General features: G+C 40.4%; 1 protein-coding gene and 1 long non-coding RNA gene across 2 annotated transcripts in view; one reads left to right on the forward strand and one right to left on the reverse strand.

Moving 5' to 3' along the window:
* LOC123393561 overlaps positions 1-25,282 on the forward strand; it is a 125,260-nt gene that overhangs the window by 66,363 nt on the left and 33,615 nt on the right. The window lies entirely within an intron of this gene.
* LOC123393560 (ATP synthase F(0) complex subunit C2, mitochondrial-like) lies at positions 7,595-8,269 on the reverse strand. Its single transcript, XM_045086004.1, has one exon. The coding sequence runs from the start codon at positions 8,190-8,192 to the stop codon at positions 7,755-7,757; it is 438 nt and encodes a 145-aa protein (XP_044941939.1). The 5' UTR covers positions 8,193-8,269; the 3' UTR covers positions 7,595-7,754.

The following is a 25,282-nucleotide window of genomic DNA, read 5'->3' on the forward strand; positions in this document are numbered from 1 at the left end:
TACACATCTGTAAATTGGGTCTGGCTAGAAGACTCCTAAGGAGCTTTTCAACAGTAGCGGGGTCTTTGTTTTTATGAATGTTAAGGGAGACAGGAAGGCTCCAGGATATGGGTCATTGTCCCGACTGCCTCAAGAAATCCTGTTTAAAGAATGTTTTTATTTCTTGCTATCTATTTTTATATCTACAATATTACAGGAGAAAATGGTTTTTTTAGGTATATGTTTATAGCTAGGAGTTCTTCTTTGTCCTTTCTAATGTCTTCCTTATGGGACAGTTTTCTTTCCCTCAGACCACTCCATGAGATGTCTGTTGACTCAAGCAACTGGGGACTATCTCCATTGTATATCCTTGACTCCTTGCTTCTCCATTTATGCTAATATTAAAGTCCTATGTGGCAGCAAGGATACTTTCCTGAGAGCCCTTGTTCCCTCTAGTGGCTCCATTTCAATACTTTTTCAGTCCTTCCGTGACGTAGAATCCATTGATGCTACCACGTTCTCCCCATTCCTCGTCTCCTTCATGTCTTTACCCTTCGGTTCCAGCTCAGGTTCTCATCTCCATTATGATAGCTACTCTCTTGCCTCCACTTGGTACACGATTGCTCCTTTCTCCTTTTCTCTTCACTTGGTCAAAGTTTAGCCCTGATTACATTCAACTCTTGACGCACTCATTGCCTCTACTTGCCCAGCTAAAATGGCTGGAGAAAACCTACCACTGTGTTAGCTGGTTTCCCTTTCTATCCATGACCACAAACCACTCAGGAGCCCTTTGAACACCTGAGTAGCCTGGTCCTATTTCCTAAGTCCGTTTGGTCTCTTGTTGGCATAGGTAACTGTTCCATATCTTCTCTTCTGTCTCATTTTTCACTTGTAGCTGATAGTCTTGATTCATGAAGAAAAGAGAATCCATCAGAATAGGATGCCCCCTCGTCCCCACCATCATACTGCCGACCCTGCCTCTGCACCCATGGTCTCTGTCTTTGTTCCCTTTTCTCTGGACTGTTAGTGCTCCTGCCAGGGTCATAGGGTCAAACCCTCCACTTAGTGAGCAGAGTACCATGCTTTCTTGCTTGCTCTCACAACTCTTCCCTCTCTCCCAAATCATTGGTTTTACCTTTCTGCATCACCCACATGCAAGCTCCATTTTTTTTTCCTTTTAGAAAAATTATCTGAAATTTCTAGCTATCACTCCATTTTTATATTCCCCTTTAGAACAAAATTCCTCAATAGAATCATTCATCTATTTCTGCTGTCAGACCATTCCATGGTCTCCTACTTCTGTAGGAGAAGGTGGGAGCACTGATTTTTTTCTACCATTTTTAGTTTTTTTTTTTTTTTAGTTGTTATTTCATTTATTGTCATGCTAAGCTGCTTATAAAGTATGCTATAAGTTTATCATTTGTCTTTTTTTTTAATATAATTTTTTATTTTTTATAAACATATATTTTTATCCCCAGGGGTACAGGTCTGTGAATCACCAGGTTTACACACTTCACAGCACTCACCAAAGCACATACCCTCCCCAATGTCCATAATCCCACCCCCTTCTCCCAAACCCCCTCCCCCCAGCAACCCTCAGTTTGTTTTGTGAGATTAAGATTCACTTATGGTTTGTCTCCCTCCCAATCCCATCTTCTTTCATTTATTCTTCTCATACCCACTTAAGCCACCATGTTGCAACACCACTTCCTCATATCAGGGAGATCATATGATAGTTGTCTTTCTCTGCCTGACTTATTTCGCTAAGCATGATACGCTCTAGTTCCATCCATGTTGTCGCAAATGGCAAGATTTCATTTCTTTTGATGGCTGCATAGTATTCCATTGTGTATATATACCACATCTTCTTGATCCATTCATCTGTTGATGGACATCTAGGTTATTTCCATAGTTTGGCTATTGTGGACATTGCTGCTATAAACATTCGAGTACACGTGCCCCTTTGGATCACTACGTTTGTATCTTTAGGGTAAATACCCAATAGTGCAATTGCTGGGTCATAGGGCAGTTCTATTTTCAACATTTTGAGGAACCTCCATGCTGTTTTCCAGAGTGGCTGCACCAGCTTGCATTCCCACCAACAGTGTAGGAGGGTTCCCCTTTCTCCGCATCCTCGCCAGCATCTGTCATTTCCTGACTTGTTGATTTTAGCCATTCTGACTGGTGTGAGGTGATATCTCATTGTGGTTTTGATTTGTATTTCCCTGATGCCGAGTGATATGGAGCACTTTTTCATGTGTCTGTTGGCCATCTGGATGTCTTCTTTGCAGAAATGTCTGTTCATGTCCTCTGCCCATTTCTTGATTGGATTATTTGTTCTTTGGGTGTTGAGTTTGCTAAGTTCTTTATAGATTCTGGACACTAGTCCTTTATCTGATATGTCGTTTGCAAATATCTTCTCGCATTCTGTCAGTTGTCTTTTGATTTTGTTAACTGTTTCCTTTGCTGTGCAAAAGCTTTTGATCTTGATGAAATCCCAATAGTTCATTTTTGCCCTTGCTTCCCTTGCCTTTTGCGTTGTTCCTAGGAAGATGTTGCTGCGGCTGAGGTCGAAGAGGTTGCTGCCTGTGTTCGCCTCAAGGATTTTGATGGATTCCTTTCGCACATTGAGGTCCTTCATCCATTTTGAGTCTATTTTCGTGTGTGGTGTAAGGAAATGGTCCAATTTCATTTTAATGCAATTCCTATCAAAGTACCATCCATCTTTTTCAAAGAAATGGAACAAATAATTCTAAAATTTATATGGAACCAGAAAAGACCTCGAATAGCTAAAGGGATATTGAAAAAGAAAGCCAACGTTGGTGGCATCACAATCCCAGACTTCAAGCTCTATTACAAAGCTGTCATCATCAAGACAGCATGGTACTGGCATAAAAACAGACACATAGATCAATGGAACAGAATAGAGAGCCCAGAAATAGACCCTCAACTCTATGGTCAACTAATCTTCGACAAAGCAGGAAAGAATGTCCAATGGAAAAAAGACAGCCTCTTCAATAAATGGTGCTGGGAAAATTGGACAGCCACATGCAGAAAAATGAAATTGGACCATTTTTAGTTTTTAAAGAACTTCTCTCTAGAAATATTTCATCTCCATACCAGAGGCCACATCACATGGGCGAATGGCTGGTTGTTGGTTTAAAACAGAGGAAATGCCCCCAAATATTTATAGAAAAGTGAAACCATTCCATTCCATCACCTTTGTTGAAGCATTTCAATTTTCTCCGTACCTTGGGTGTGCTCTCCCTAGCTCGCAGCTGAGCTAAAGGCACATTAAGTCTGTGTAACTGGGCTTGAAGGAAAGCTTGGAGACCATTTGTTCTCTTAAATCTCTTTGGTTTGCAATTGTCAGATTCAATTTTGTGCAGAAGAGTTCAGAGCATCATTGAAAGTTAGGAAAAGGGGAAGAGATATAGCCCAATCTGATAAATTATGTCAAAGTCAAAGTCTTCACCCTGTAGCGGTTATAGCCAAGAACTATTTTTAGTCTGATGGCTGAGGGGTTAGAGCATGTCACGGGGACACCTGTGTATTGATGCAGACTGACAGGGATACAGAGGAATTACTAGAATCTCTGCCTTGTATTTTGATGGAATGTTTTATTCCATGGGCAGACTTTGCAGGTAAGATGTACCATACTGACAATGGGAAAGATAAGCTTCCTATGCATATACTTGGAGGTGTGTCCTACTTCAGAGTCTGTGTATTAATGTCGTGATTCAAGTCACACCCTGTCGGCCTGTATTTTCACTCATCTAACAGATGGTAATTGTGCTACATTGGCTAGTTTAGTTAGTCAGAGGCTCGGTTAGTCAGAGGCTCAGCCCTAAGAAGGTATGATAACTCTGTTTTCTTGATTTGTTAAAAGGCATGCTTGCCACTGAGTTATTTTGAAAATGTTTAAAAATTATAGTTAGAGGGAATTCTGGGTAGGTGGTCAGCAGTCTGGAAGGCATAGTTATTTTTTTACAATCCTCTTACAAACATGGGGCAGTTAGATTGCAAAGCTGGAAACACATAGACAATGGTTAGAACAAAACCAGGAGACAAGGTATGTCCGCTTGAATCCTAAGAACAGATAGGACAGATCCTAGTGCCAAAAGTCCTGCCTGGTATCTGTGTGTAGCAGTAAGGAATAAAAGGAAGCAGCAGGGGGACTGAAAAACCACAGAACAGAGATCTGGAACAAGTCAACAGGTGTCCAGTGAAGAGCTTAAATATTGCCTGGACATGTGTGTTCCTTCTTTATTTACATTTTTTAAAAGCTCTTCTTGATTGTCCACAATCTGTCAGGCCAGTTTCAGATGTCAGAGAGACCACATCAAACAAGATGGAAAAGAGCTCTATATTATGTTTATTCTTTTTTTTAAAAAAGATTTTATTTATTTATTTGACAGACAGAGATCACAAGCAGGCAGAGAGGCAGGCAGAGAGAAGAAGAAGCAGTCTCCCCACTGAGCAGAGACCCCAATGTGGGGCTTGATCCCAGGACCCCGAGACCATGACCTGAGCCGAAGGCAGAGGCTTTAACCCACTGAGCCATGCAGGTGCCCCTCTATTATGTTTATTCTTGTGTAGAGCTTTTATTCCAGAAAAGAAACACACAAATATGATTTTGGAGACATAGGTATGCTGAAGAAAAATAAAAGGGCAATGGGAAAGAAATAGGTAATAGGGGCAAAGAAATTGTTATTACAGAATAAATATTTATAAATGAATTCCATTGAGGGGGTGGCATCTGAGTAGAGAGGTAAGTGAATATAACTCCAGGGACCCAATTTTTAGAAACAGAATGATCAGGAAAACCTTTGCTATGATCTGAATATTTCTGTCACCGCCACCATGTCATATGTTGAAATCATGACCCCCAAACGTAACAGTATTAGGAGGTGCGGCCTTTGCAAGGTGCTTAAAGCATGACAGTGGAGCTCTTGTGAATGGGATTAGTGCCTTTATAAATGAGGTTCCAGAGAATTCTCCAGTCCCTTTCATCCTGTGAGGATACAGCGAGAAGGTACCAGTTTATGAACCAGGAAGAGAGCCCTCACCAAAACATGACCCTGCTGGTGACTTGATCTTGGGCTTCCTGGTCATCAGAACTGGGAGCAATAAACCTGTTGTTTGTGTACCACTGAGTCTGTGGTAATTTATTATGGCAGCCCTAATGGACTAAGACAGCCTTGTTGATTATTTGATACAGTGTTGAAAATTACTCACTTATATAGGTTAACTGTTCTGCTTTGCAATCTTGACATTCAGATTTTTTCCTTATCAAATACCAAAGGCTGCCTTCATCTAAGATCAGAATGAATAATTTTGATGACACAAATACCCTAGGCCAAAAAAACATGATATTATTTCCAAAACAAGAGACCCAGAGGAACTTCTAAGATTGGTGCCAGATTCAACCCTTTCATGAGACAGCCAGCTCTGCCGCCCGCAGGGTGTTAAGATGGCGACCATAGTTCTGTGCCTCCAGGTCTCACATAGATGTGATTTAATATAATAAGGAAAAGTAAAGTCTGTCTCATCTCTTCTCTCTCCTGTCTCTTCACTCACTCTCTCCTTTTTCTCTCAAAAGTATTTAAATGAATTGTTTTATACATACAGAAAATGTACAGGTCCTAAGTGTGCAGCTTGATGTATTGTCACAAACTAAACATCTGATATCCAGCACTCAGGTCAAGAAGCAGATCATAGTTCTCACCTAAGAAGTCTCTCATAAGCCTCTTTTCCATGACTGCCTTCTCCAAGTGTAACTAGCTGTATCATTTTAAATCTCTAACACCACAGATTAATTTGCTTGTTTTGAACTTTATTCAGAAGAGAACCACATACCATGTACTGTGTTGTGTTCGCCTTTTTTCATTCCTGTTTTTGAGATTTACAGGCATTTTGTGTGTGTGTGTGTGTGTGTACAGTTGTATATTGCTTTCATGGCTGTGTAGTAAGCACTGTATTGTCCATTCTCCTGTTGGTGAACATTTGGATAGTGACCGGTTTTGTTGTGAGTAGTGCTGCATTCTAGTACATGTCTTTTAGTGATCATATGCCTGCATTTTTTTTATATACTGTACAGATGATTTCATTTTTTAATATGGAGAAAAGTCTTGATGTTCTGTATTCTAATTCCTTTCAAGCTTTATTGACCAATATGGAGTCTTATGCCCACCTCCTATTTGCATCAAAACCTAGGACAGAAAGTTGTCCGTGGGGTGCCTAGGTGGCTCAGTGGGTTAAAGCATCTGCCTTCAGCTCAGGTCATGATTCCAGGGTCCTGGGCTCGAGCCCCACATGAGGCTCTCTGATCAGCAGGGAGCCTGCTTCCCCCCACCTCTCTGTCTGCCTCTCTCTCTACTTGTGATCTCTATCTGCTATCTGTCAAATAAATAAAATTTAAAAAAAAAAAAAAGTAGCCCATTATGTGCCATTAAATGTTCAACAACCAGCTCTCTGCATGAAGATTTGGGAAGTGGGGCTGATCTGTAGCATTTGTTAGTTTCCTTAGTGTAGATGCTTTCACCATGGTCAATTTCAAGGTGTCAGTGTTACATCAACCAGCTTGCAAAGCAGCTCTCCCAAACTAGTACAGGCCAGCTCCTGCACACCGCTAGCTCTCATTTCATTCACTGAAGCTGAAGTTTGGCTCTGCCAAAAAAAAAAAAAAAAAAGAGGGCCAGGGGAAGAGTGGAGAAGGTTCTTCTGTAGCAGCTAGTGTTTTCACATCAGTTATTGAATTATTATCATGGATAAATTAATAAAACACCATTCTCTTCCCAAGATTGTTCTTGTAAAGTTCTGACTATTGGTGAAAACTGGCCTTTAGACACTGTTAGGATAGACAAGATTTAAAATGTGGTTATAACCCAAATTCTGGCAGCTCAACACATAGGCTATTTCTCACTCACACCATGTCCTCTGGGGACAGTAACCCTCCAGGGCTACTGTTCTCCATGCAGTGATTCAGCAGTCTGGGTGCCTCTTGTGTTGGGACACAGTCATTTCAACACTCAGGCTCCGTGGCCACTGGTGGAGCAAAGGGGAGCCACGACGGTGTTACATGGATTTGTAGGGACTTCAGCTCAGATGTGACTTGTCAGTTCCACTCTGAGGTCATTTGGCTGGAACTTGTTATGTGGTCCCTCCCAACTGCAAGGGCACTTGATAAATATGGGAAGACTCGTGGACTCTTTGATGTCTGTGTCTGCCACAGAGACCATCCGCTCAGGGCTGCTCATTTTAGTTTTGTTGTTAAGCCTTATTGAAATCATTTCTGTTTATTTCCATTCTTGCATTTATCTGAGTTAGTTAAGAAAATAACTGACAGCTGTACTCACAGAATTACCCACTAGTGATGCATTTTCTCAGAAAAGAGGAAAGAGAAGAACCTCTTCATTAAACAATAATAGGGTTCGTTGTAAGGAATACTTTCTGTATACAAGTAAAGGTGTTTGTGTTGGACTATCTCTAGTGTATAGAGTGGTTGAAGCATAATACTTATTTTGTAAACACCATAGTAATCTAGGCAAGTCACCAGCAGCTGCTAAAACCAGCCGGTTACAGGTTGTTGGGCAAGAGAAATATTTACGTAGTCTTTTTTTTTTTTTCTTATTAATACAGTATTTATTTGTCTTCCCTCTGTCAAACCCTGAGCCAACCACTTTCCCCAGGCTGCCTGGGGAGGTATAGGAAAAGGATTATACAGGGCAGATGAGACACGGGAGAAAGACCTGTGGGAGGTGGAGACGGCTCCTTCACATGGCGAAGAGGATGAGAAAGACCACCATCAGGCAAAAGAGCCCCATGGCCTCCGAGAGGGCAAAGCCCAGAATGGCGTAGGAGAAGAGCTGTTGCTTCAGAGAGGGATTCCTGGCATAACCAATGATGAGGCTCCCAAACACAGTCCCAATTCCAGCCCCAGAACCAGCCACCCCTACCGTGGCAGCCCCAGCCCCAATGAACTTGGCTGCTGTATCGATGTCCCTTGAAATGGCGCTGGTTTGGAAGCTTCGGCTGGGAATAAGTGAGGTCAGGGGACGTGGGGCTGCCAAGATGCTGAGGCCCTTATAAGGTGCCTCATCTGTCAGTGTCTCGGGTGGTTTTAGCACCACTGCAGACAGTGATCGGCTCAACAGCTGAGAGGTGCTCCTGACCAAGAACGGGGTGGAGACGAACTTTGCACAGGCGTACATTTTCAGGGAATGAGGGGCTGTGGCAGGAGAGCTGCTCCCAGGGCCGAGGAGACAGAGAGAAAATATTTACGTAGTCTTAAAAGTGTCATCCACAGGTTATTACTTACAATGAGGGAAAGCTACCGTTAAAATGGAGAAATTGAGCAGACCTTGCCTTTTCCAACTAATCACATTGAATATTGTCAGTTACGGGACACAATGAAACCCCGTGCCTCATGAGATGCATTGAGAAAGGATGTATTGTCATCTGTGCAGGATTTCTACCAAAACTTAAGGTAATCATGAGGAAAAAGCTTGGGTGAAGCAAATTGAGGACCATCCTTGAAAAAATTCAGTTATACTCTTTTTTTTTTTTTTTTAAGATTTTATTTATCTGACAGAGATCACAAGTAGGCAGAGAGAGAGGGAAGCAGGCTCCCTGCTGAGCAGAGAGCCTGATGCAGGGCTCCATCCCAGGACCCTGAGATCATGACCTGAGCTGAAGAAGGAGGCTTTAACCCACTGAGCCACCCAGGCACCCCTATACTCTTTTTTTTTTAAATGTCAGTGTCACAGAGACAACAGGGGGCTTAGTCGGTTGAGCATCTGACTCTTTCTCAGCTCAGGTCTCAATCTTCTGAGTCATGAGTTCAAGTCTCATGTTGGGCTCCATACTGGACATGGAGCCTACCTTAAAAAAAGAAAAAAAAATAAAAGAAAAAATATAACAAAAAAGTCAATGCCACAGAAGCCAGTATGTTGGTATAGATTAAGGGCATCTCCATTGTGATCAAATGCAGAGTGTGATTCTGGATTGGATTCTGGAAAAATGAAGCTATAAAGAATGTTTTTATGGGACAGTGTGGAGATTGATTATAGACTTAGTAATAATATTATATCAATGTTAAATTTTCAGATACGATCAATATATTGTGGTTACATGGGAGAATGACTTTGGTATTAGGAGAAATGTGCTGAATATTCATGAGTGAAGTGTCATATATGCAAATAGCTTTCAAATGATTTCCCTTAAAATATATGCATATATTTCTATATATAAGCATGTGTGCTTGTGTACACAGCACACACATGTACCTGGAGATAGGGAGACAGAAACAGGAAGAAAAAGCAAATGTGGCAAATTTTAACTTTTGACTCCTATAGGTGAAGGTTATATAGGCCTAAATCTTTTAGTCTTGCAACTTTTCCACAGTTCTGAAATTTTTCAAAATAAAAAGAGTTGAGAAACTACTGTCGATTCCATTTATTCTGAAGTTTTATAACTCAATCCATTCTCTAATATTTGGGCCGAAGTCTTAATGGGATCAACTCCACTGTGTTTAACCTATACTTGTCTAGTAATCTGGTAAGAATTGAGCTTTAAGAGTATATGTGCTGCCGAAGTGAGCACCAAATTGAGCTTTAAGAGGAAGAATTCTTAACAATCAGCTCCCTAAGATGAAGATATGTGGAACAAGAGGAAGAGACTACCCAGAGAACTTCTCAGGTATGTGTGGATTAATATGGCATCAAGATGAAATTAGGATTAGTTTTTTAGAAGAAACAAGGGCATCAGGAAGAGTAAAGGCAGAGATAACTTCCCCCTTCATCATCAGTTTAGATCAGCCTGTGGTATTACCCAAAACTGGGAGAAAAAAATCTTTGTCTAATTCTTTAACAACACTGGTGATACCTGATATGCTTGTGTTATATGAAAAATGATTTAGCATAATCTGAGGTGCTAAATGAATGGGCTGTTTTTTTTTACAACAGGCCCTGTAATTTCATGGGAAGAGTATTAATGTTAGTTGAATTGATACAGAAAGATGATGAACTTCAAAAAGCTGAACTCAGATAAATATGTGTTTTCGGTAAACTATCGGAAACTTGAAATTCTGTGCTGGGAACTTCTGGGAGCATTCTGTGAGAAATAGGTTGATGGATTTGTAGATGCAGTATTGATACTTACCATGCCTTTTATGAGTCCAAATCCTAATGGAAGAACAGTAGATTTGTGTGGGATAGTTTTGCTCAGAATTGAAAACAAGAGTCCTTATCGGTTTGTTCCCAGAAAGAATTGTTGCTCAAAGTAATCATTAAATGTTCAATTGTGGAAATTCTTGTGGATAACATGGAGAAATAAAAGGTGATATTTTAAGATTTTTTCATTATTTTGTCAGTGCCTTAAAGTATGGAATGAGCCTTTTAATTTTCCCTTAATTTTACTTTAGTTTTCTTTTTCTTTCTTCTTCTTCTTCTTTTTTTTTTTTTTTTTTTTTTGGTTCTGCTTTTGGAAACACATTAAAAAATAAAGCCTTCATTATTTGTATTTTCATTATTTGTATTTGCAGTAAATATGTCAGGTAGGGCTGGAACGCTCTGGCTGCCACAGCTTCTCCTTAAAACACATGGAAAGGGTATCCGCACTGTTTGATTTAATTGCCAATATTTAAATAGCATTCAGTACAAGCCCTGGATAAAATGAGGGCAGGGGGACCCCTCCCAGGGGAGTAGCAGCTTAGCACAAAATGAAGATATCCTTACCTTAAAGTTTTTCTTTGACCTGATAGCTCATAGGTAGATATTGAATAGAGAATGACATGATCTGCACATAACCTTAGATGCAGAGCTTGAAATCGTCTCGGTGTTTGATAAGGTCCTCTGCTCCAGGACCTAACAGCATTCTGTCACCAGGGAACATGGTCCTTCTGCCTCCAGAGAGTCCTTCCCACCTGTGTTTGAAGAAACATGGGAACAACACTACTTGGGGGCTTCATAGAAGACACATGCATGGGACCAGAAGACCCTCCTTTCTGGACATTGTTCAGTGTACATCCTCTGCACCTAAAGGGCAGTCTCGGGTAGAGCACTGTCTCAGATTGAGGTCCTTGGGCCAGTAGCATCATCAACTCCTGAAGCTTGTTCGAGATGTTAGCTCTGGCCCCACCTACTGACTCGGAATCCCTGGGAGCAGGGCTCCTGGTAATTCTATGAAGTCTAAACTTAGAATTCCAATGCGGGGGGGACCACAGACATAGAGCTTTACACTTCCCTGAAGATCACCCTGATCACCTGTTTACCCTGCAAATAAGAGTTGTTCCCAGAGACTCAAATGAGTCAACACTTAAAATACGATAAGAAGTAGGTTCTTATACATGGAAATGTGCTACAAGGTAATTTCCTTAAAACATAGCATTATTAGATGCTTGGCAGTGAAAAGAGTAATATGAAGAGGCAGAGCTAAATTTTGCAGCATCTAGTGTAACTGCCATACACTTAAGATTATTTTTTTAAAATATTTAATTTATTTATTTGACACAGAGAGATCACAAGTAGGCAGAGAGGCAGGCGGGGGGGGGGGCGGGGGAGCAGGCTCCCTGCTGAGCAGAGAGCTCGATAGATACGGGACTTGATCCCAAGACCCTGAGATCATGACCTGAGCTGAAGGCAGAGGCTTAACTCACTGAGCCACCCAGGTGCCCTAAGATTTTTTTTTTTAAGATTTTATTTTTGGCAGAGAGAGTGAGAGAGGCAACACAAGCAGGGGGAATGGGAGAGTGAGAAGCTGGCTTCCCACAGAGCAGGGAGCCTGACGCAGGACTGGATCCCAGGAATCTGGAATCATGACCTGGGCCAAGGCAGACACTTAACAACTGAGCCACCCAGGTGCCCCTACACTTAAGATTTTTTAGAAAAAATTTTTTTTCCTTGTTATATTGTAGGACATGATGTTAAGTAAGATCTTCATTTGAGTTTTTTCTGTAAGGGTTACTTGCTTGCTTTCTCATTAAGAGTTCTTAAAGAGCTGAACAAAGGTTATATTAGTGTGTAACTCCTCAAGGGACCCTGTTATGTCTAGAATCACAAAAGGTTCAGTCCCTTTTGAAAAGAAGACATTGAACTAAACTCAGTCCTGGAACCTGTTTCTATGTTGATAAAAGCCTTTAACTGCCTTTCATTTCCTTAAACATGGCCTCTTGGCTAACATCAAAGCAGACAATTCATGGTTAAGGAAACCTGTGGATTGGACTGAGGCATTTCTTGTCCTTATTGGGGCAGAGGTTTCTCCTGAGTGGGCAGAACACACTTTGTGATAAACTGCTCTGTTGTTTCTAGTCCCCCCAAATTCACTGGTGTGCTGTTAAATGTTAGCAAACTGCTGTGCAGGGTTGGGGTGGGGGGTAGTCCTGGACTGTAGCATTGGCTGATTTTTGTGATCTTAATCCTTCCACTGTGGCCAATTTCAAGCTTACCAATGTGATGTCGCTGGAGTGGAGCTGGGACAACCGGCTGTTGCTGTCCTGTGCCAGCTGGCCTGAGCATAGCACTGTCCAAAGTATGTCCTTCCCAGCCCTCTGAGATTGAAGTAGTTGGGAATTGAACTAGCCCTTGGTGGATGTGGGTAGGAGGGGAGAAATCACTTTTGGTTCACAGGCTTGGCCTGTGGGGAGAGAGAGACAGAGCTCTTGGTTTTCAGTAGATGAGAACATATTCATGTGTCTGAGCCAACTCCTTTCCATGCTAATGTGTGTGGCCCCTGTGTTGGGGAGCTTTAAAATTTTTGGATTCTAGGGTAGATGCAGCAAAAAAAAAAGCCGGATTCTGTTTCTATTAAAATGATGATTTCCGCCTCAAAGCATAAGGCTCAGAGGAACTTCACACCTCAGATTTTCACATACATGACTTTAGCAACCACCCTTACTCCCAGCTAAGGCTGCCCCAAGAGTAAAAGGCATGTGTGCAAAACAGCTCATTGTTCTAGAAGGCTGTTGCATAAGTACATTTGCTCTTGTAGGAAATAGTAAGAGTCCGCAGTCCAAGTAAAACTAGGAAGTAGCCTCCAGGGCAGCCTAATTTTTGAAGCAAACTCTTCCTTCTCAAAGAATCATGTTTATATACCAAGAGCAGCAAATATACATATTACTTCTGTCAGTACCTGAGTAACCAAGGTATTTGGAAAGAGGAGGAAAGGAATTCAAGTAAATGTTTAAAGAATGCTCTTTGAAGACCTGGAATCTGGAAAGTTTGTTTTGTAAATGTATTCATCAATTCACACAGCTCTTGAAATAAGACTGTTTTATGGGGGTAGGGAATGATGAGGCTTCTGAGCTATAGATCCATGTTGGAGTATGACAAAATTCTTTGTTGAATCTCAGTATCTCTCAACTTTGTATCTCCAAAAAGTCAGAAGTTTCCCAACAGAATCAAAGAAAACAAAGCTATAAAATCTTAATGAGTGGGTCGAGTGGAATCCAATAAAATTTCTAGGAAGAAATACTAGGATGGATGATATTAATATGGAGGAATACTAATATGAATACTAACATAGAGGAAAACTCCATATCAGATTTGATAAAATTTAACATCTGTTTTTGTTTTATTCACATTTTAAAAATTCCATCCTGTTTAAAGCAAGACAATGAGTGATAGGCACAAGAAAAATATTACAACACTTGCACGTTAATAAGGTAGGTTTATGAAGAGTTGAACTGGAACTCCTTGGCAGATTAAAAGATATGGGATGTGCCTAGAAGGTTTGTCGTGTCTTTGGTATTGTTGTAATTTGTGTTCATCCAGATGCAGATTCTAACACAAGTCTAATCTCTTGGAAGGACTCCCAGGAAATATCTGAGCAAGTAGAAGTTAGGAAAGGGAAGGACTTCAGTGAAGAGTATGTTATCAAGTGAGCTGCCCTCATGGGCAGCTGGTACTCAGTCCTTCTGAGGAATTCCATGAAACAGGTAGAACGTGACTCTGAATTGTCCCAAGTAAAAAGGCAAGAAAACTGGTATAATGATTCTGCTCACTTTCTGTCACTTGTTGAAGGTGGCTTCCAAGGTCTTCAACTACATGAGACTACTTTTTTGCTTTAGCCTGATAGAAGCTCTTTGGCCAGGAAGTTTCAGGTGTTTGCAATAAGGAGTCTTCACTGTGTAGAGGCAGGATATTCCTTAGTGTAGTGCCTGTCCACAGAAGTTTAATGCGAGCCCCTAATGTGAGCTCCCTTTGTAATTTTTAATTTTCTAAAAGCCAGTCAAGTAGATCCAGGTGAAATTCAACTTAATACATATTTTATACTAGTACATCCAAAACCTTATTTCATCCTGAAGCCGGTATAAAAATTGAGATATTTTACATTTTTGCCCCAAATCTTTGACATTTGGCATGCATTTTACTTTGAGACCACATCTTATGTCTCATTTCACACTAATCACTTTTCAAATGTTTAATAGCCCCATGTGAAGAGTGAACTCTCCTGAACAGTGCAGTTCTAGGGGAATGGATTGGCATTTGACTTTCTACTGCATTGGTGGGGGTGGGGGGAAGCATGTGTCAGTTATTCTTGGAGTAACCCCCGAAATTAATTCTATCCAGTAATATGTAAATTGAGTTTTTGGCCCAACCGATACTTTACTTTCTCAATTAGATTATATTCCTCTGATTTCTCAAGATATAAAACCCAGGAAATGCAATCTTCTGCTTATTTTACAGAAGTACTTTGATTTATTGACATTTGGAAAACTTTAACATTTTTAATGTCTTTGAAAATATGTCTCTACTGTTCTCATTAATATATCAGCATAGAGTTTTACTAGTGAAAAATAGGTGCTCATTTATCTTTTGCTTTCTCCCACCAGCAGCCAATTATTGATGGAATGCATACTTTGGGCTATGCATGGTTTTGGCCCTGTGAGCGTTCAGTGAAGAGACAAAGGCTCTCTCTCTTCATGGAGCTTACAGTTTGATGAGGCACAGTAGACAGAATACCATAGAAATAATTTCCCTGAAGAACAGAGTCCTTATTCTGTTTTGTTTTGTTTGTTTGTTGTTTTTTTAAGTCTTTATTATTTTAGAGTAGTTTTAGGCTCACAGAAAAACAAAAATTGGTTAAGTTTTTATTTATTTGAGAGAGAGCTAGGGCCTGAGCAGGGGGAAGGGCAGAGGAAGAGGCAGAAGTAGACTCCCTGTTGAGCAAGGAGCCAGATTTGGGCTCCATCCCAGGACCTGGAGATCATGACCTGATCCAGAGGCAGACACTTAACCAACTGAGCCACCCAGGCACCCTTCGTTCAAAACAAAATTAAGAGGATGGTGCAGAGGTGTGCTTGTACCGTCCACCCCCACACATGTACAATCTCCCCGCCATCAACATTCCCCACCAGAGTGTACATTTGTTACAGTTGGCAAACCTGCACTGACACAACCATAATTACCCACATCCCATAGTTTACATTAGGAGGAACAGGTGTTAGCAAATGGTTTTTAAATGGTGTTACTAAGCTTTATCTTATTTTCGTCAAATGCCATGTGTAAAACTCAAATATCATGCGAGTAATAAACAAGTTGGAAAGTGGTTGTTTAAAATACTCTTAAAAGAGGATTTCTCACTTTTCAGAACTTGTCACCTTGCAGTTCCTTTTACCTAGAGCCTTGATTCATATTCTTTGGACTAATTTACCGACACTTGTAGGGATTTACCTATGCTGTAAAATGAGTTGCACTAAGTCTGGCTAGGAGGACATTTACACTGCCATATTATGGATCCTTTGGAATCTATGGGAATTCAAGCATTTTGCTTTCCCCAGGCTGTCAGATACATGACTGAGAATCATTGTTTGTGTCACCTTTCTGGCCTAAACTTTAGAGGCCTTTGAAAAGTAGCTGCCAGCAGGGCAGGTCAAAGACTTTGTATTTGCATATTTCCTGTTGAACCCTAGGAGGTATTTGAGTTGCTAATGTGAAAAAGGCTATGGTTTCTCTATTAATTAAGGTTGTTTTATTCATTGAGTGAAATGTGAAAGCATTTAATAATTTACAGATGATGTTTTCAAGCATAATTGACTTTTGAGGTTTGAGATGCTAAAGGAAAAATGATAACTCTAAGCATGGCACTTGGAAAGATTTTGCTTCAGCTGATTACATATGCAGGTTATTTCTGGAGTTATGCTAGGAAGATTCCTTTAGTAGGATTTAACTGGCTGAGTATAATAGGATGTTTTATTACATAATAATTGCCTTAATGGATGTGAGCTTTTCATTTGGCTATTGGAATAATGCTAATGTAACTCTAATTGAAAATATTACATTTAGTTTTAAACATCTTTAACACATCAGACTGGGTCAGTGGATTTAGTTATTGAAGATCCTCTGTTTTGTTTTCATAGATCTCATTTTCCAGGTTGTGTTGCTTTCTGAAGCTGCTTTAAGCCATTTCCCAGTAGATAAAGGTAGTTATTGGGTTCCTTTCTCTATATCTTCTTAATTTCTCAATGGTTGTGAGCAAAATAGAAAAGGACACTGTCATAAGTAAAGAAGACTTCATGGAAAGAGTGGGATAAAGAGGATTGATAGAAATCTTGAGCCTCAGGCTTTGCAGGCAGGCAGGAGTCAAGGGATAAAATAGGGATGACTTAGGTTGGAATTTCTAGAAGCAGACCCTGAGATGGAGGTTCTTGTGCGGTTGACTCAAGGAGGGAATGCCCTCTGGAGAAATATTTAAGGGAGTAAAGGAAACAGAATAGGTTTGAGGAGGAGTGGAGCAAAACAGGAGGGTTCAGGTAAAGTCTGGTTGGAGCTGGCTTCCACAGGGAGCTCTGGAGGTTTTCATCAGAAAATAGTTCTACCTGGAGGTATAGTGCCAGCCACTCATGCTCCTCTGTCAGTCAGTGCTTGGCTGTGGATTGCCTCTAGATGGGGCATAGCCTCCCAGGGTCTCTGGGGGAGGGGAGAAAGAGATTTACACTGGTCCATTTCCAGGGTGTAAATACTCTCCTCATGGCTTCTTTCAGGCCACTAGTGTGAAGTTACTGAATAGGAAGTTGAGGAGAAAGCTGAGTTTTAGATTGTACAACAAGCTCTTGTAAGCCAGTGCTAGCTGAATCTAGCAAATCTCCATTCCCAGCCATCTCCTGGAGGGGGGCTTGTTGTGTGTCGAGGGCAGTTCTGTGGAAAAAGGGGCAGTTGTAAGCTGATAGCAGCTGGGGGATAGGGGCACTGGCCCACAAAAGATCTGAGAAACATCTAGAGGCCAATGCAACATAGGAAACATGGAAAGCCTCACAGAGCAGGAACAGGAAGGTCAGCAGGCTGGCTCCTATTGCTGCCTCTGCTGCCTCTTTAGTGGTCCACTTGCCACCATTTTATCACTCACTGAAAATGCAGTCTTGAAAGAAGGTAAGAATCGGTCCTGCCTAAAGCTCATGCCCCCTCTGATTCTACCAGAAAAGTATGAGGAAAGATGTAGTCCACTATCCTTCAGTAGTAGAAGGAAGTTTTAACTTCTATCAAAATGATACAAGACTGGGAGAATGGTGACTCCCAGAGAGGAAGCTGGGGAAGACTTACTAATGGGCAATGGAGGCTGCATAACATCAATGGCAAGATTTACTACATGTGGAGGGGAAGTTGGCATAATTGTAACAAAAGGAACTAAAATGTATCATTTTTTACTTAATGCTAATATTGATTTGCTGGCAGCTGTTTTAGCTACTTCATATAGGGTGGCAGAAATTGTTGGTTGCCTACTTCTCTACCAATCTTTTTTTCTAAACTTCCTCCTTGATGGCAGAATCCTACTATCTTTAAAAAAACAAACAAACAAAAAGAACCTAAAAATTGTCACATAGTGGCTTTCCCAGCATCCTCTTCACCCATGACAGAGGCATATGACCCAATTCTGACCATTGAGTGCTGACAAGAAGTCTTTAGGGAGGTGAACCTTCTGGGAAGGATTCGCCCCTTATAAAACAGGGAAAGGGAAACTCCCAACACCTATTCTTCCTGCTTTGAATGAAGTCATGTGAGGACATGGTGCTTGGAGTTGTGGTAGCCATCGTGGAACCAGTGAAAAGCCAAGAAAATCTCAGAAAAACTGATAGGTAACCCTGACATGGCATTGTTGGATGAACCCCGAAGCTGCCCAATTTTGGTATTATTTCCTGAGTCCTTACACATTCCTATTCTTTTATTTGGGGGTTCAGTTATGATGTTTTATGTTATTTCACAGTATCCTGTCTGGAATGGAGATATAGATATATATTCATTCATTCATTCAAGGGGTGGAGAAACAGACTCCATCTTCCTGGCAGGAGGAGGTGCAAAGTCCTGTTATAAATGGATTAGAGAATTGCTGGTCTTTTTGTAGTCTGCTGCATGCTAATTCCCCATGTTGAATCAGTCAGTAATCCTTACCTGTTCTAACACTAAAATATTATTGTTTTTTAGAGAGCATGTGAGCAGGGTGGAGGGACAGAGGGAGAGAAAGAATCTTAAGTGGGCTCTACTCTGGGCATGGAGCCTGATACAGGGCTCTATCCCATGACCCTGAGATTATGACCTGAGCCAAAATCAAGAGTCAGATCCTTAGCCAACTGAACCACCCAGGCGTCCCTCACTAAAATATTTTTAAAAATTCATCTCTTTTCTCTCTCTCTTTCTTGCCAAAACTGATCCAAACCACCATCTCACCCAGCTGACCAAAGTAACTCCCTGACTGACCTCCCTACTTCCACTTGGGCTATCTCTAATCTGTTTTCCACACATCAGGCATGGTGACCTTTTAAAAATATAAATCAATTCCTGTCTCTTGTCATTCTTCCTCTTCAAACAAATCTGTACTCCTTTCCATGGCCCACGTATCCCATAGTGATCTGACTTCTGTCCAGCTGCAGCCTTATCTGCCTCCTTTGAATTCCTGGAGCATATCATGCCCATTCTGTCTCAGGAACTTTGTAACTGCTGTACCTGCTCCCTGGTGTGTTCCTTCTCCAGTTTTTCATGGAACTTCTTTCTGAATACAACCACATCCTTAACTACCTGGGTCAAATAGGACTCTTCTGACTACTTTCTGTTGTATTGCTTTGTGCACTTCCTTAAGAATGCTGTTTGATTTGTTAATTTAACATATTTATTGCTTAGCTCTTCCACCAAAATGTGTGTTTCATAAAGTCAAAGACAATATCTGATTATACACATCATTGAGTAGTAGTCACTTATTAAATGTTCATTGATTCCCTCCAGAGAAAACCCTCCATGGAAGTTTTACTAAATAATGAAAAGTAACCTTCCTTTTCAAATGTGTTTTATTTGCCAGATTTTCATGGCACTAGACTCAACCACACATCATAAATATTGATCATGACAAATGATCTTTTATTATGGAAATGGAATTGGAATGGTCCAAAGAATTACAATCCCAGTATACGATGCTTCGTATCAAGTGATGACATTTACAGAAGAAAGCGTATTAGTACCTTGCTTAATACGATACAAGTAAACATTTTCCGAGAGGAGTCTTTGTCAGATAAAGGCCTCGGTAGTCAGAGCCTGGTTTTCCAAAGAAGAGAGCTCTCTGAAATTGAATTTTATTCGTGCTTCAGAAAGAAATGAAATCTCCATCATGAAAAATGAGTATCAGGTGCTTTTGATTTCCTTTTATCAGCTGCTAATCAGAAGAGATGAAGAGAGAGATGCAAGCTAATGAAGAAGCCAGCTGTTTGATAGGCAGTTGGGTTGCGGGAGGGTTCGTGCTTGTTAATGAGATGATGGCCTTGGGAAATACACTGTGAGAGGGAGGGATGGGGGAGGAAGTGGTACATTGCACAGCCTCTCCCTAGGTGGATCCCATCTCAAAGTGTTTATGCTAAAATGCTTTGAGTCGCAAAAACTACATTTTTTTAAAAAAAGATTTTATTTATATATTTGACAGACAGAGATCACAAGTAGGCAGAGAGGCAGGCAGAGAGGAGGAAGCAGGCTCCCCACTGTGCAGAGAGTCTGATGTGGGACTCGATCCCAGGACCCTGAGATCATGACCTGAGCCGAAGGCAGAGGCTTAACCCACTAAGCCACCCAGGCACCCCCCAAAAAGTACATTTTGAAGAAGGCACATCTGGTGTTTGGAAGATTCTAGAGGACCCTTTTAATTTTTATAGGTCCTCTATACGTTAGTAATGTTTCATTTCTATATGTTAGGAATTAGTCATACCCTCTCTTAGCATGAATAGTTTGGAAACACATTGCAGTGTACATTTGTCATTCGGAAGAGCTGCCAGATATCCACAGTCCCTCTTCTAGCTGGATGATTTCCTCCCTTTTGGATTCTGTTGATGCCAGGGAAGCCAGACACTTGGTTTCCCAGCCTCCTTTGCAGCAGGGGTTCAGGCATGTGGCCTGGGTTTGGGTTTGGGTGATCAGAAAAGCATGGCCTGGACTGTGATGAGTGCAGCACAGGAAGGAAGCCATTTTCTTAGTAGAGGTAATGGCAGTTGGGGCTACAGGCCCGGGAGGAACAATGACCAGTGCAGATGCTGGTGGCATTGCAAGTTATAGGACAACACATACCTGTCCTCACTGGGGAGATTGGGGTGGAATTCTAAGAGCTGTGGTCCTTGTTAGCCTCCTTTGTCTCTCCTTGGTTCTTTCTTCAGGATTTTCAGCCATACTGCGTGTTTCCTATTATGATTCTTTCAATACATTCTTTTACTCTTTGGTAAAACAGGGACCTTTTTTGTTACTTACACATAAGAGCCATGACTACCTTCAATTAATTATGCTTGCAAGGCAGTGAGTAGTTCTGTTTCACTAACTATATTGTCCCTTATGACAAACAGAGTTGTAAGTTAGTATTGTCATGTATGACCCAAATTATGAGAATTTTATTTAGGAGGATTTAAAGGTTTTGTTCCATTGGTTTCCAGGTTCTCTTATTAATTAAATCATAACCATAATTTTAAAAGTAGAGCACTTTAAGTCAATGTTATGCTTCACTCTGTTGAGGAAGGTGTCACTTTCTTCTTAAAACAGTTTCATTAAATAGAATTAGTCTATTTAACAATTTTGTGCGGAGTCTGATCATTCTCATTCTGTGTTTTAGGAGGTTTCAGGGGGCAACCATTTACTGCTGCCACCAGGAGAGTAATTCCTTTGGGTAGAAATTTTGAGCAGAAACTGATGAAGATTAAAGTGTTAAATACTTGAAGATCTATGTGGCTCAACAACTATTTGTTTAAAATATTTCGTTGGATACTTGCTGAAAGTCAGGAATTATGAAGCACCAGAGAGTAAGAACTGAATAATGTTAGGGTAGTTCCTGTTTACAAAACAGGTCTCCAGAATTTATAGTCTAAGGCAATAGTTCTCAAAGTGTGGTCCATGGACCTGTGCTGTCTGAGCACTGTTACTGGTCAAACAATGAAATGTGAAATTTGTGCTAGAACATAAATCATTCAGTACACTGTTCAGTCCAGCTGATATTTTTCTTGTATAAGACTTTCTTGAAGGAAGTAGTGACTTGATTTATATCTTTTTTAAAATTTTTATTTATTTATTTTTTGACTTGATTTATATCTTTGTGCAAGTTTCTTGTCCTCAGTCATAACAAAAAGTTTGTATATAGCAGTAATTGTGTGGCTAATAAATATTACAAAAAGCAAGAATATCTAGTGATTACATCAAGCTATGAAACAGCAAAATATCTCACATTAATGTTCATTTCAAAACACCTAAATTAGTCCTTACTTTAGGACTTAATTATCCTCTTTCTATAAGTGAACTTTGGACAGGTGTTAAAATGCACAACAATACTCTGGATTTTGTTGGGTTTACAAAATCATCTGAGATAATTGTGGTTATCAGGATTTTCCAACTTCACAAGTGGGAAAACATCGGTAAACAATTGCATATGTTTCAAATACCAGATTGTTGCTTTTAATAAGAATTATAGCTATTAGAAATCTCTGTCTATATAGTACCTTGAATGAATATTGGATAAGTTGACTGTTAACATTTTTATCTCATGTGTGTATGAGAACTGATAGCTATCAATAGGTTTTAAAAAACTCTTGGCACCTGGTGGCTCAGTGGGTTAGGTGTCTGACTCTTGATTTTGGTTCAGGTCACGATCTCAGGATCCTGAGATTGAACCCTGTGTTGGGCTTCGTGCTGAGCATGGAGCCGGCTTAAGATTCTCTCCCTCTCTCCCTCCCCTTCCCTGTCTCACTTGCATGCCCTCTCTCTTTCTCCCTCCAAAAAACAAATGGAAAAACTAAACTATTTTCCCCTGAAACAGTTTTTATGGATAAAAATGATAAAAAAGTTAAGAGTCATTTTCTAATATTTACCCATCATTCTTTCAAATAAAGCACCAAATCTAAAAACTGAAAATGTTTTTGATCATCATTAAACCAGGAACATCCCATATTCACTTGTGGTATTATATTGGAGGTCAGAAGAGAGGTTATATACACCTGAAGTTAATGTAATTTTGTGTTTCAACTGTACTTCAATTAAGAAGAAGAGAGGTCATGTTTAGAGAATCTTGCCAGGGAGAGGGCACAAGAGAAATTTCAAGTAGCTAAAAATGTTCTAGGCCTGTGCTGTGCAACATGGTAACCACTAGCCACTGTGGCTATTTAAACGTAAATTAATTAAAATAAATATATTTATGGATTAAGATCCTCAGTTGCACGAGCCAATTTGATGTGTTCAATGTGACATGGTAGGCAATAGCTAATGAATGGGCAGTGCATAATTATATTTCCTTATGGAACCTTTCCATCATTGTAGAAAGCCCTTTTGGACAGCACTATGTTAGACCTTGGTCTGGGTTGTTGCTTTAGTATATGATTGTTGAGTGTCAATATTCATCAAGTCTTACACTTAAGACTTATTGTAGTAAGTTATATATTAGTGTGGAAAGTATATAATGAAAAAGATAGAGATTTGGCTCTATTGGCTTTTTCAGTTCAGTTCAAGGGATGTTTCTGCCATTTCTGAATACTGAGAAGTCTGGGCAGAACTTAGCTGAGGTAGAGAAGATGCATTTCCAAGATGTGTTCCACCAGATGTGCTACATGGAGCCAGATGGCCCTCTATGGAGCAGGTGTCAAAGGTGTATGGGACAGGGCAAAGGCTGCCTCAGATCCATCAGCCTAAAGGGGAGAGTCGAGACATCTTAAGAATGGTAACAGACTTGGGGCACCTGGGTGGCTGAATCAGTTAGGCATCTGCCTTTGGCTCAGGTCATGATCTCAGGGTCCTGGCATCAAGCCCCATGTCAGGCTTCCTGCTCTCAAGGAGCATGGTTCTTCCTTTCCTCCCTGCTCATGCTCTCGCTGGCTGTCTCTCAAATAAGTAAATAAAATATATATTTTTTAAATGATAACAGTCTTTGGAAGATCATTCTCAGAAGAACCCTTATTCTCTACATAGGAAAGGGGAAACACTTTTTATTAATGTTGGGCTCGCTCTTAGTCATTTTAAAACCTTGCTTATTTGATGCAGACATTCTTTTCATTGATCATGCCAATGGGGAGTGGTTGGGGGGTGCTGGGGCAATAATTAGTGAGAAAATAATATAATCCATTAAATTAGCCTCACAATTTCCTTTTTCTTGTGGTTTTTACATAAATGCTTCCTCCTTTTCTCTTATTTTTCTTTTCATATTTTGGGTACTTAAGTAAAGTTAATGTACTTGTTTATCCTTTATTCATTTAAAACCTTATTACTCAAGATGGAGTCTGGGGAGGAGCATTGGTGTCACTAGGAGTTTGGTAAAATGCAGATTATTTGGCCCTCCCCCAGACCTATAAGCCAGAGCCTGTATCTCAAAAGGAGATTCCTGCATACCTTGTGGCTAGAGCAAAAGCACTGGGTAGGAGTCTGAAATTAATGGATGAAAATCATCTGAGGCCCCCAGGATATTGCATTAACTGCACTACTGTATTAGGTTCGTTGTTCTGTAGTCCATTAGCCAAGATGAGTTATAGATATTAAATTGACTATCTAGTGTCAGCTAAATTTAACAGCTATATAAGGTGGTTTCCTCCTTGTGAGATTTTTCATCTCACAAAGAAACTGAGTCACCAGTGTTGCGGTCCATCTTCTAATAGGCATGGGAGATGTCAAATGTATTTTAGGTATTAGAAGTGAAAATTGCTTTTTGATGTAGTGTCACTCACAGTGAAAAGTGACATATAAAGATAAGTGCACCATTTTAAGCCTTTGACTAAGGTAATGGCAATTTACTTAAGATGGCAATTTAATAAAAAATAACTGGGTACTGACAACTTTCAATTAATTTCTGAAATTGAAAGAAGAAAAAGAATGAATAACCCCAAGTGTCATATAATTAATTTTACTTATAGTTGGCTTTGTGTAATGCATGTCCTGCTTACTTTTGACTAAGGGATGACTTCATTTCAAATCAAGTACTAAGGGATGTATTCTGAAAACCTGACTTGAGAAGAACAAAGCTTCCTCTACTTGGGAAGTTTCTTCCCTACCGCCATTCACCTGCTGTTGGAACTTCTTCAGTAGCTCACATCATAGGCAAAGAAATTGTACATTCCCCAAGAGGCTTCACACCTTAGCTGGAATGGGCTGATTTTGCTAAGTCACAAACATGGACAACAAAATTGATATTCGGGTGACATGGAAAGAAAATGAGAACCAATGCTGAGTGCAGTGGCTGTGCCAACTGCTGAACCCAAAGGCAAGACCAAGGCTGGCTTCGGTCACAATAGAAATAACTTTGAACTTGTGCAGAACATCATTCAGGACTGTCATCCCACCACACAGCTCTCATAAGGTGAAAGAGTTCTGCCAGGATGTTGCTTGTCATCAGGGTGATAGTCAGAATGGTCTGCCAGTCTTCTGTTCAATCCATAATCCACTTCTAGCTAGCCATCTGGTCACCCAGCATGAACTCGATGATTTTTCCCCCCTCAAACTCTTTATTTGTTCATGTTTTTTTTTTTTAATACATTCATTAGCCATATTAGGAATGCCCATGGGAGGGGGCATGTACGGGGGGGGGGTGCCAATGTAATCAGAAAAGCCATTGCTGGTAGTGAGCCTTCATGGGCTAGCTTCTACATGGTTTAGGTCTTTGGGACCTTAGGACCTTGGAGCACATGCCAGTGTTGCCAGTTGAGTGAGCTAATAACAGGAATTATTTGTTTTAGAAGAAGCCATATTTCATTCTCGGGTTATTCTATTTAATGAACTGTTATAGGGCATTTTTAGGGTATGTATTATTAGTTTCCTGTGACTACTGTAACCAGTTACCACAAACTTACAGACTGAAAACAGTAGAAATCTGTTCCCTCACA

Source organism: Mustela putorius, unplaced genomic scaffold, assembly GCF_011764305.1.
Source record: "Mustela putorius furo isolate JIRA1106 unplaced genomic scaffold, ASM1176430v1.1 tig00000874_pilon_pilon_pilon, whole genome shotgun sequence".
Lineage (NCBI taxonomy): Eukaryota > Metazoa > Chordata > Mammalia > Carnivora > Mustelidae > Mustela > Mustela putorius.